At 34.5% G+C, this 12940-nt stretch overlaps 1 protein-coding gene across 2 annotated transcripts in view; it reads left to right on the top strand.

Annotated features, from left to right (window-relative positions):
* Positions 1 to 12940, top strand: part of TET2 (tet methylcytosine dioxygenase 2) — a 125253-nt gene that overhangs the window by 87092 nt on the left and 25221 nt on the right. The window contains exons 4-6 of one of the 2 annotated variants that reach the window (XM_038581992.1): positions 883 to 973; positions 2398 to 2491; positions 3090 to 3298. In XM_038581992.1, coding sequence (XP_038437920.1) covers positions 883 to 973; positions 2398 to 2491; positions 3090 to 3298 — 394 coding nt within the window. The remainder of the gene's footprint in view (positions 1 to 882; positions 974 to 2397; positions 2492 to 3089; positions 3299 to 12940) is intronic. The other variant, XR_005382730.1, reaches the window with a different exon arrangement.

Raw genomic sequence — 12940 nt, 5'->3', positions numbered from 1 at the left:
AAGACATTTGAAAAAAACAAATGTTAAACTGATATGGCCAGTGGTCCACTCACCTCATGTTCTTCTTCTTACAATGGGACACCACACATTTTATAGAAGAATGGAGGGAGGAGCCATACCGCCCCTTTGTGTGGTTAATACTAGGTTGCCTCAGGGGATAACTACCACACATGTCATAGATAACATTAGGTAAGTTCTAATCATCTGCAGCCTCTTCTCCCATCACCCTAACATCCCCTCCCACTCCCCATCTTTGATAGTTTACAAGAAACTCTTCCTTTTACCTGACCCTCTCTCCAGTATTTTCTCCATCATAAATTGTTCTAAAGTACTACAAATACAGGTCTGGAATCAATATTCTTATTTTCAAGACACAGCAATTAAATGTTGAAGGGAAATGAGAGGAGAAAAATGTACTTGGACAATAAAAACTGAGCCAATATCCTGGGGGTGAGATAAGACAGGAAATTTTATTTTTAATCTTTTAACATCCAAGGAACAGGCAGGCTTCTAGATAGCTATAAAAAAAAATTTTTTTTTCAGTTAAAACACTGGATTGTAGTCGGTATTACATATAATATATTCTAAATCCCTCACTGTGTTGTTTAGTTCCACTTATTTTGTTTAAATAATTTCTTATTCCGTATCTGAAATGTAATTTAATATATTTTTTATCCAACAGCCAGCATGTACATATACTTAATTACTTGGCACATTTTCTAATAGATCAGTCCATCAATTTATTCATTTTTAAAGAAAAAAAGTGTTTAAAGTCACATTTTAGGGCCCTTAATGTGCAGGTGGGGGATAAGCTTTGTGGATGTAGCCTTTATATTTAGTATAATTGAGGTCTAAAATAATAATCTTCTATTATCTCAACAGAGCAAATTATTGAAAAAGATGAAGGTCCTTTTTATACCCATCTAGGAGCAGGTCCTAATGTGGCAGCTATTAGAGAAATCATGGAAGAAAGGTAATTAACGCAAAGGCACAGGGCAGATTAACGTTTATCCTTTTGTATATGTCAGAATTTTTTCAGCTTTCACATACAAAGCAGTAAACAATTGTAAATTGAGTAATTATTAGTAGGCTTAGCTATTCTAGGGTTGCCAGCACTACACACTGTGCTATTCACCAGAGAGTCACAATATTTGACAGGACTAATAGTCTGCGAGCTGGCACAGGCTGCCCACTTTGAGATGGATGCCAGAAAACCCAAGCACGCACAAGAACCAGCCAGCCAGCCAGCCTGCCAGGCACAAGGGTGCTGGCACAGGCTGCAAACAGAGGCCCCACTCTGGCTTTCCCACTTGATGATAAAGTGTCAAAGAAGAAAGAGGGGGGAAATGTGGTATAAGAAAGGAATCATGGAGTTAAATTAACCTAGAGTTGTAAAGAGTAGTGATCTGTAAGGAAGTAGTCCCTTAGTATGAGCAGAGGGTAAGTTAAGTGTGAGATGCTGAATAGAAATAGAGATAGATTCTATTTATAGCTGCATTTTTTTTTTTTTTACTGTCAGTCACAGGTATGCAAGTATTTACCTGAATCTACAATTAGTCCTGCATGTAGAAGACTTATGAGAGAGACAATCAATGCAGAGAAAGACTTTCATATAGGTATCCACAGATGTGAGTTGTTACTATGCTAGGGTGCCTTTTCTTTATGAGGTAGGCAGTGTTATTAAAATATAATAGGAGACATTGTGGGCAGCAAGGACATATTTTGTATCATTCTTGCCCAATTTACAAATTATCCATTTCTAAATTAGTATGTAGAAATTCACTAAATAATCCTCTAGTAGCCTGGCAGATACAGGGGATTTCCCTAAGTGCCTTTTGTTATTATCAAGTAGTAAGTAGTGCCTTGGTCATAAGGGAGAATATAATCTATCTCTAGAACTATCCTATATTTTCAAAATTGCCAGATGCTAGTTATTTGCAAGCCATCTTTAAAAAATGGTAGAGATTCTTTGAGGAACAGAGGAATAGTTCTAACTAAAATCTGTTGTGATTCCCCAAGTTTTAAAATAGCTAAATTTAGTAAAGGACAAAAATCAAATAGTATATATCTTAGAAGACTGAATTTAACAAACTTAAAAAAGTTTTGTGCTTTGTGAAATTATGTCTAAAAATAAGCTTTCCCATTTATTTTCACCCGACATATAATTTCAAAATAGTTCATTACAATTATCAATATATTTTATACCAAAGAAATACAAAGCTTAAAGTCTGTTATCCAGTTTGCTTGGCTTAGACTTATTTTTTTTTAATAAATTAAACCATTCATTTCTCAGGATGTGGTCATAGAATAAAATTATGCTCAAATGTTCAGTATTTTGGTTGCCTCACTTTCATTTGCTAATTTTATGTGTGTGTGTTTCTGTGGATTTCTTTTAAGGTTTGGACAGAAGGGTAAAGCTATTAGGATTGAAAGAGTCATCTATACTGGTAAAGAAGGCAAAAGTTCTCAGGGATGTCCTATTGCTAAATGGGTAAGTGTGACTTGACAAGGCCTTTGGTCTTGAATCTTGTTCATTTTGATTCATTAATCTAACCCTGAGAATTGGGTTACCAGATCTGAGAGTCATTTATGCTAGTTGAAATGAACGTTGCTCATATTTATTTTGTGTTAGCTCTTAAGCAAAAGGCAGATTAGTTTTTAAATCATTAGTTTTTAAATCCGTTCAAATTGATAAAAGGTATAATTCTTCTTGGAATGTGAAGTTGTCCTTAATCCTTTAAATACCTTCCATTAAACTTTATATTGTCATTTTTGAAAGCTTTGAACTTTGTGAAAAAGACCTGCATGTTTTTTATGCAGCTCTAGCTTTAATGCAGGGGGCATTGCCTCTCACTGTACTGGTATAGTCTGCTAAACATTGAGCAGTTTTGCACCTGTCCTGGTTCTGACCCCAATTTCATAGATGGGTAACAAAAGGCAAGTTGCAGGTGCTAGTAAATGTTGCCCTAGTTGTGACCCAGACATGAAAAAATATGCATACATAAATCAGTGCTCTCATCTGCCACAAGTGACCCTTGTTTTGTTTTGGTTGGGGTGGGGGTGTTGGGGTGGAATGGGAACCCTCACAGGTGGTTCGCAGAAGCTGCAGTGAGGAGAAGCTACTGTGTTTGGTGCGGGAGCGAGCTGGCCACACCTGTGAGGCTGCAGTGATTGTGATTCTCATCCTGGTGTGGGAAGGAATCCCACTGTCCCTGGCTGACAAACTCTACTCGGAGCTCACTGAAACACTGAGGAAATATGGCACTCTCACCAATCGTCGGTGTGCCCTGAATGAAGAGTAAGTGAAGCCTCCCCTCTTTTTCCACTGATAGCCAAATCTGATCATTGTGTTTGGGGAAGGGAGTTGAACCGACATTTTTACATTTATAAAATGGGAACCGAAATGCTTGTTTCACAGTCGTGCAGAAGGAAGTCGTATCTGCTAATGTGGGTAATTTGAGGTGATTTCATTAACTATTTTGTACCTTCAGACAGTGTAGACATTTAGTTAGGAGCAGCTTGCTGAGTGTCTGTACTCACATGAACTCGAATATGCCATAAACTTGAAAATATTTGTGTCCACTTGCTGCAAGTGACAACTCTTGTGTACCTGGCCACACTAGTAAGTATTGACACCATTTCTATGTTGCAGTGTCTGAAACAGAAAGTAAGTTTGGTGAGAAATTGGGATGCCTGGATGGCTCTGCAGTTGAGTGTCTGCCTTTGGCTCAGGAAGTGATCCCAGAGGTCCCGGGGTCGAGTCCCACATTGGGCTCCCCACAGGGAGCCTGCTTCTCCCTCCACCTATGTCTCTGCCTCTCTCTCTCTGTGTGTCTCTCATGAATAAATAAATAAAATCTTAAAAAAAAAAAGTTTGGTGATAAATTTTAGGATTCCCAGGTCAAGAACCTTAATGTAGCAAACATAAAAATATAAAGCTTATAGAATTTCTGTAGAAATAAACTGAATCACGATTCAGTTCAATCTAGTTTATTATTTCCACAATAACAATAAAAATTGCTTTCATATTTACTGCTACTAAATTAAAGCAAGAAATTAGTGGCTATGGACATTCATTATTTTCCAGGAATATAAACATTTAGAATAGGAGGGCAGGGGCATGCAGTTAAACATATTAAATGCATCCAAGTGCCAGTATGTTTTTTTTTTTTTTTTTTTTTTTTGTTAACCTCATCCAGTCTAGGAAGTTTAACTCTTCACTTGGAGGAATCTTCATTATTATTTTTCTTCTGCTATGCTATTCCTGTTTAACATTTTAAAAATACAGGACAATTCATAGTACTATACGGAAATCCTGCAGGAGTTATTTTTACAATTATTCCTAAAATAATTTTAATTTTGCACTTCTTTAGTCTCCTTTCCTCTGTATTCACCAAACTATAATAAAGTTTACTGAATTTATGGAACTACTATGCTGCTCGTTTCAACAGCTTGTTGCTAACCTAATTTGTTCCTTTGCTGACTATTACTCTGACTGATATGGCTTTACTAACTTCATGTTAACATGGGTTTTCTCTCTGGGTCACGGGAGGTGTGGAAATCGACTATAAATAATACGTCTAGGAAAGTTACATTTCGTATATGAAAGTGTGACTTGGCTTCCTGTGGTAGTTATGGTCTAAAAATTTCATGGCATGTACCTCACTGCTATAAATCCACTTTTATAAATGATGTGCTGGAAGATAGAATGCTGATTCATAACACATGACTCATAAGCTCACAATGGACTACTTTAGGTATAAAATATTCAGTTTATCCTAATTTCCCTTGTCCCTTCTTTAAAAGATGTATTTAAATGCCTTTAATCAGAAAAAAAATAAAAGTCATGCCACCTTGGAATGATGTCAGTGATAGCATTTTTCTCAGGAATTAAGTATCTGCCTTGTGTTTTTTTAAAGCAGACTTCCTCTTAGACTTGGTGACTTGAACTTCTAAACCACTGAAGAACTTCTTGTGAAAATAACAGTTGTTTTATTTAAATTTCTTGAAGTGTCATGCAAACAATATTTCACATTCTTTGTAATTGATTTCATTTTCAGTTATTCTGTATCTCTGGTATTTTTCTCCTGGGGGCTCTTCTATAATTTCTATAAATGCTATTGCCTGAAAGGGAATCTGACATATAGAAAGAAATTCTATGTTAAGAACTTTCTTAAATTGTGTTATTTTGCATTTAAAATCCATGAACAATCATTGGGCCAGGGCCTAAGAAAAATTATAGTTTAACTGGTCTAAACAGAAGGTGAGTACAAAACTATTAAAAGATATGCTTCAAATATTAAGACATTTTAAAGGCCAATCTGCATACTTTTGCTTCTCTGTGTCTGGAATTTCAAAAAGGTAAGGGTCATTATTTCGATGAAGTTTTACCTTTGGGTTAAATGCATATCTAGAACAATTCTCCAGAAGCAAAACAAAACTTAACATACACAATTAAAATAGACACCAATGGCAATAGAGATGTCATTCAGATGAAGTTTTAGAAGTTTCTAATACCCCATAAAATAAATTTTATGTGTGGCAGAATTTTATGTTTGCCAGAAACAGAATAACCTCCAGTTGGAGCTGCTGACTCAGTTTAATATTCAAAGATGTATGGGCCTCATCTCTAAGTTCTTACAAACCCCAGTGAGTACATATACCACAACCACCCACTGTGTGTTCAGAAAAGAACTCTGAGAGTATCTCTCAGTGGGAAAGTCATAAACGAATTTTTACATTTCCTTTGAGCCTAACCAGCTGTTTCTTCTTTAAAGATTTCCCTTTGAGATTTCCATTTCATGACAAAGCCTAACCAATACTTTTTTGGCAAGTAAGAATTGTGGGAGTGTATCTGTCATTATAAGAAGTCAGAGCCAGAAATGTGTTCCACCGTGCTGGGTGATGTTAATTTTTTTAAAGTTGACTTTATATCATAAAAATTCTCAAACGTGCATAAATGGAGGGGTGCAGGGTAATGAATACCCATGAACCCATTACATAGCTTCAGTGCTTGTCAACATTTTATCAGTATTGTTTCATGTATTTCCCCTACAATTCCTAACCTTCACCCCCCACCCCCACCAATGTTTTAAAGCAAACCCCGGATTCCACCTCACATACTTATACTTCAGTGTGTATCTCAAGCAGATAAGGACTCTTTTTTTTTTTTTTTTTTACAAAACCTAGTTACAGTGTCATGTCAGTGATTCTTTAAATATCATTACATGTTCAGAACACATTCAGATTCCCTAACTGGATCCTGTTTTAAAATCATCATCATCATCATCATCATCAGCGTTATCATCATCATCAATAGTAAAAAGATATTGACAACAAGAAAGCCCATTCCTTGTACTTGATTGAGGCTTTTGAGTGGTCCCAATCCATGCCTATTGTCTAGCATAAGTATTAATTGAACTTCCTTTAACTCTCAAAAATATCCTAATGTGGGAGATAAGTTATATGATTCATAAGCCTCTTTTTGTTTATAACAGTTCCCCCTCTCTTTTTAATGAATTTATTTGTTAAACAGGCTGTATAATTTGCTCCATAAAATTTCCCACATTCTGGATTTGGCTGATTGCATACTGGTTTTGTTCGACTTATTTCTCTATCCCAACTATCTTTTGTATACTCATATTAAGAGACTTAAGTTATGCATGCATACATGTATGTATATATTGGCAGAAATGCTTCGTAAGTGGTGGTGAAATAATCTTAGTTCTTCATATCCAGCAGGAGGGTTATAATATCTGCTTTGTTTCATTCCTAGTGATACTAAGAGTGCTTAGTGAGTTTAGGAGTTGTCAGCTTGATCTGTCCATCATCAAGTTTCCCAGAAAACTGACAACTAATGGTGCAACATATTCATTGAGGATCATTGCTGGTTTCCATTATTTTGTTTGAGTTTCCAAATTGATATATTTTTTTATTTTTCAAAGTATACATTTATTTGTTACATTTAAATTATTTTGCTAGTGTTTCTAAACTTGCATATGGTTAAATATGTGATCTAATTTTTAAAGTTTTTTTTTTCCTGTTGGAAGTCCAGATGATAACCCAGAGGTTGAGAATGTATTTTAAAACATTATATAGGGATCCCTGGGTGGCGCAGCGGTTTGGCGCCTGCCTTTGGCCCAGGGCGCGATCCTGGAGACCCGGGATCGAATCCCACGTCGGGCTCCCGGTGCATGGAGCCTGCTTCTCCCTCTGCCTGTGTCTCTGCCTCTCTCTCTCTCTCTGTGACTATCATGAATAAATAAATAAAATCTTTAAAAAAAAAAAATAAATAAAACATTATATACATGAGTATTTTTATTACAATGGCTTTACTGATTTGTCATTTAACCATGAGCCAAATTCAGAGTCTGTTAAATGAGACTGCCATGTGTTAATTCTAACAATGGGCCCTATAGAAATAAAAGGCCCTGTAGAAATAAAAATGCCTTTTAGTAGTAATTTCATGTGGGAAATCATTTTGAAGTCGCTCCACCTTGTTATGCAGGAATTTTTGTTTTGAGATATAGTTCATAAACCATGAAATTCAGCATTTTAAAGTATAACAATTCAGTGGTTTAGTATATTCACAAAACTGTACAATATTTTCTTCACTCTCAAAGGAAAACCCCATACCTATTAGATAGTCAATTCCCATTCCCCTCTCCCCTAAAATGACAACCACTAATCAACTTTCTGACTCTATAGATTCACCTATACTGGGCATTTTGTATTAGTGGAATAATACAGTATTTAGTTCCTGACCTGCCTGCCCTCCTTCACTTAGCATAATGTTTTAAAGGTTCATCCATGTCATAGTGTTCATCAGAAATTTATTCCTTTTTGTGACTGAATAACATTCCATTGTGTATGTATAATACGTTTTCCTTACCCAGTCATCAGTAAATGGATATTTGGATTGTTTCCACTTCGGGGCTGTTATGAATACGGCTGCTGTAAACATTCATGTACAAGTTTTTGTATGGATAGTTTTCAGTTCTCTTGGAGTGACATCGTTAGTCATATGGTTACTCTAACTTTTTGAGGAACCACCAAACTGTTTTCCAAAACAGCTGTACCATTTTTCATTCCTACCAGCAATCTATGGGAGTTCTAATGTCTCCACATCCTCACCAAAACTAGTTACTGTCTGTCTTTTTTGTTATAGCCCTTCCAAGTGGGTGTGACATGTATCATGTGGTTTTGATTTGTTCTCCCTAATGACTGATGATGTTAGGCATTATTTTATGTACTATTGACTATTCATATATCTTCTTTGCAAAATGCCTACTTGATTCTTTGCTCATTTTTAAGTTGAGTTTATTGTTTTTTTGAGTTGTAAGAATTCTTTATATATTCCAGATACTAGAACTTTATCAGATATGTGGCTTTCAGATATTTTCTCTTGTTCTGTGGGTTGCCTCTTCACTTTCTTGGTAATGTCCTTGAAGCAGAGAATTTTTCAATTTTGATGAAATCAAATTTATATATTTTTTAATTGCCTATACTTTTGTATTCTACCTGAGAAACCTTTGCATGATCCAAGGTCTTGAGGATTTACATCTGTTTTCTTTCCAGAGTATTAGAGTTTTAGCTCTAATGTTTATTTCTTTGATCACTGCTGAATTAATTTTATGATTTTAAGAGTCCAATACCATTCTTTTGCATATTGCTCAGCACCATTTATTGAGGAGATTATTTTCTGCATTAAATGGTCTTGCCACTCTCATTAAAAATTAATTGACAAAGATGGTATGGGTTGTTTTGAGACTTACCTATTCCATTAACCTACCCACATATCTGTCCTATGGCAATAATATACAGTGTTGATTCCTGTAGTTTTATAGTAAGTTCTGAAATTGAAATTCACCTGTTTTGCTCATTTCACGTATCACCTCCTCTCTGGCAACCACCACTTCTCTATATTTCCTCCAATGTTTTACGAATTTTTGTTTTGTTTTGTTTTGTTTTACTGCTATGGATACTTTTCATGTCCTTGAGAATTTTAGGATCAATTTGTCAATTTCCCCATCTGGGATTTGACAGGGGTTCTATTGAATCAGCAGACCAGTAGGGTGTATTGACAGCTTAACAATATTAAGTCTTACAATTGGTTAACAAAGGAGGCTGTTACACTTACTTAGGGCTTTTCATTTCTTTCAATGATGTTTTATAGTTTTCAGTATGCAAGTCCTACACACTTATGTTGAATTTCTAAGTATTTTATTCTTTTTGATGCTGTTAAATGGAATTATTTTGATTTCATTATTGGACTGTTCATTGCTAGCATACCTATACAGTTATTTTTTGTGATTCTTTTTAATCAAGGTAGAGTTGACATACAATGTTATATTAGTTTCAGGTATACAACATAGTGATTTGACAATTTTATACATTAAACTATGCCCACCAGGATAAATGTAGTTACCATTTGTCATTATACAATATTATATACAGTATGATTGACTATTTTCCCCATGCTGTAGTTTTTATCCCCATGACCTAGTTTATAACTGAAATTTTGTACCTCTTAATCCCCCTTAATCTATTTCACCCATCTTCCCAACCCTCATCTCTGCCAATCAGTTTATTTTCTGTATTTATGATTCTGTTTCTTTGGAGTTTTGTTTGTTCATTTGTTTTGTGGTTTAGATTTTACATATAAATGAAGTCATATGGTATTTGTCTGATGTATTTACCTAACATAATACTGTCTGGGTTTCACCATGTTGTCACAAATGGCAAAGTCTCATTTTTTTGTGGCTAATATTCCATTGTATATATGCCACATCTTCATTATCCATTCATCTAGTAATGGACACTTAGGCTACTTTCATATGTTGGCTATTTAGACAGGTACCTAGTAATAGAATTACTGGATCATATGGTATTTCTAGTTTTAGTTTTTTGGCAAAACTTCATAATGTTTTCCACAGTGAAAACACCAATTTACATTCCCACCAATAGTGCATAAGAGTTCCCTTTTCTCCACACCCTCACCAACATGTGTTTTTCTTTTTGATTCTAATCATTCTGACTGGTATGAGGTGATACCTCATTGTGGTTTGATTTGCATTTCCCTGATAACTCATGATGTTGAGCATCTTTTCATACGTCTGTTGACCACCTATATGTCTTTGGAAAAATGTCTATTTAGGTCCTCTGCCCAATTTTTAATTGTTTTGAGTTATAGAAGTTCTTTATATATTTTGGATATCAACCCTTTATTAGATATGCCATTTGCAAATATCTTCACACATTTAGTATGGTTGTTTTTTGTTTTGGTTTGGTTTTTTTTTGTCTTGTTTCCTTGATGGTGTCCTCTGTTGTCCTTTGTAATTTAATGTAGTCCCAATAGTTTAGTTTTGTTTTTATTACTTTTCCCTGAGGAGACATATCTAGAAAAATGTTGCTAAGTCTCCTGTCCAAAAGATTATTGCTCATTTTTTTCTTTTAGGAGTTTTATTTCAGGTCTCACATTTAGGTTCTCAATTCATTTTGAGTTTATTTTTGTGTATGCTGTAAGAGAGCCATCCATTTCATTCTTTTGCCTGTAGCTATACATTTATTGAAAAGCCTGTCTTTTCCCTAGTGTATATTCTTGCCTCTTTTTCATAGATTAATTGACTATGTAAGTATGGGTTTATATCTCAATTCTCTATCCTTTTCCATTGATCTCTGTGTCTATTTTTGTGCCGGTGCCATACTGTTTTGATTACTATAGCTCGATAGTGTATCTTGAAATCTAGGATTGTGATACCTCTAGCTTTCAAGATTGCTTTAGCTATTTGGGGTATTTTGTGGTTCCATAAAAATTTTGGGATTATATGTTCTACTTCTGTAAAAAAAAAAATGCTATTGGTATTCTGAAAAGGATTGCTTTGAATCTGTACATTGCTTTGGGTAGTATGGACATTTTAACAATATTAATTCTTACAATTCATGAGCATGGTATATCTTTCTATTTCTTTGTGTTGTCTTCCAAGTTTTTCATAAACATCTTATAATTTTCAGGGTATGAGTCTTTCACCTCTTTGGTTAAGTATATTCCTAAGTGTTTTTTTAGTTCAATTGTAAATGGAATTGTTTTCTTAATTTCTCTTTCTGCTACTTTGCTATTAGTGTACAGAAACACATTTTCTGTATATTAATTTTATATCCTGTAGCTTTACTGAATTCACTTATTTGTTCTAATAGGCTTTTAGTGGATTCCTTAAGATTTTCTCTATATAGTCTCATGTTATCTGCATTTCACTTCTTTCTTACAATTTGGATTTTTTTTTTATTTTTTTCCTTGTCTGATTGCTACAGCTAGGACTTCCAGTACTATGTTGAATAAAAGTGGTAAGAGTGAACATCCTTGCCTTGTTCCTGATCTGAAAGGAAAAACTTTCAGTTTTCCCCATTAGCTGTGGGTTTATGGTCTTTATTATGTTGAGGTATATTCCCACTAAGCTCATGTAAGTTGAGATTTTATCATGAATGGATATTGTATTTTGTCCAATCCTTTTCCTTCATGTATTGAGATAATCATACTGTTTTTCCTTCCTCTTATTAATATATCACATTTATTGATTTGTGAATAATGAACCACCTTGTATCCCTGGAATAAGTCCCCCTTGATCATGCTGAATGAATCTTTTAATGTATTGTTGAATTCAGTTTGCTATTTTGTTGAGGATTTTTGTATCTATCTTCATCAGAGATATTGGTCTGTAGTTTTCTTTCTTTATAGTGTCTTTGTTTTTAGTATCAGAATACTGCAGGCCTCATAGAATGAATTTGGAAGCTTTCCTTTGTGAATTTTTCCTTTTGGAATAGTTTGAGAAAAAATAAGCATTAACTCTGCTTTAAATGTTTGCTAGAATTCATGTATGAAGCCACGTGGTCCTAGATTTTTGAAGAGAGTTTAATACTAATTCAGTTTTGTCACTAGTAATTGGTTTCTTCATATTTTCCATTCATTCCTGATTTAGTTTTGGAAGGTTGTATGTTTCTAGGAATTTATCCATTTTCTTCCAGGTTGTCCAATTTGTTGGCATGTAATTTTCATAATATTATCATAATTTTTTATAGTTCTTTGATTTCAGCTATTTCTCCTCCTTCATTTCTGGTTTTATTGGAGCCCTCTTTCTTCTTTTATTAATGAGTGTAGCTAATGGCTTATCAATTTAATCTATCTTTTCAAAGAACCAGTTCTTTTTTTCATTGATCTATTCTTTAGTCTATTTCATTCATTTCAGTGCTAATCTTCATTATTTCTTCCTTCTACTAGCTTTGAGCTTTTCTTTTTTCTAAATCATTTAGGTGTGAGGGTATAAGAGATTTTTATTTCTTGAGGTAGGCTTGTAACATTTTAAACTTCCCTCTGAGAACTACTCTAGCTGTGTCTTGAAGATTATGAACTGTTGTGTTTTACTTTTCATTTGTTTCCATGTATCTCTTTTTTTTTTTACTTCCTCTTTGATTTTCTTGTTAACCCATTAGTTATTTTTTTTTAATATTTATGTATTTATTTGAGAGAGTAAGAGAGAGAGAGCATGAGGGAGGAGCAGAGGGATGGACAGAATCTCAAGCATACTCCACACAGAGCGTAGAGCACAATACAGGGCTTAATCTCATGACCTCGAGATCATGACCTGAGCTGAACCCAAGAGTAACTCACTTAACCAACTGAGCCACCCAGGTGACACACTATAAGTTATTTAGTAGTATGATACTTAGCTTCCATGTGTTCGTGAGGTTTGTGTTTTTTCCAGTTTTTTTTTTTTCTTACAGTTGATTTCTTGTTTTATACTATTGTGGTCAAAAGATGCTTGATATGATTTCAGTCTTCCTAAAAGTATTTAGATTTGTTTTCTGTCCTAATATATGATTTATCCTGGAAAATGTTCCATGTGTACTTGAAAAAAAAATGTTCTGCTGTTTTTTGGATGGAATG

The sequence above is a fragment of the Canis lupus genome, chromosome 32, assembly GCF_011100685.1.
Source record: "Canis lupus familiaris isolate Mischka breed German Shepherd chromosome 32, alternate assembly UU_Cfam_GSD_1.0, whole genome shotgun sequence".
In the NCBI taxonomy this organism is placed as follows: Eukaryota; Metazoa; Chordata; class Mammalia; order Carnivora; family Canidae; genus Canis; species Canis lupus.
Note: the sequence above shows the minus strand (reverse complement) of the source record. Positions and strands in the feature narration are given on the sequence as shown.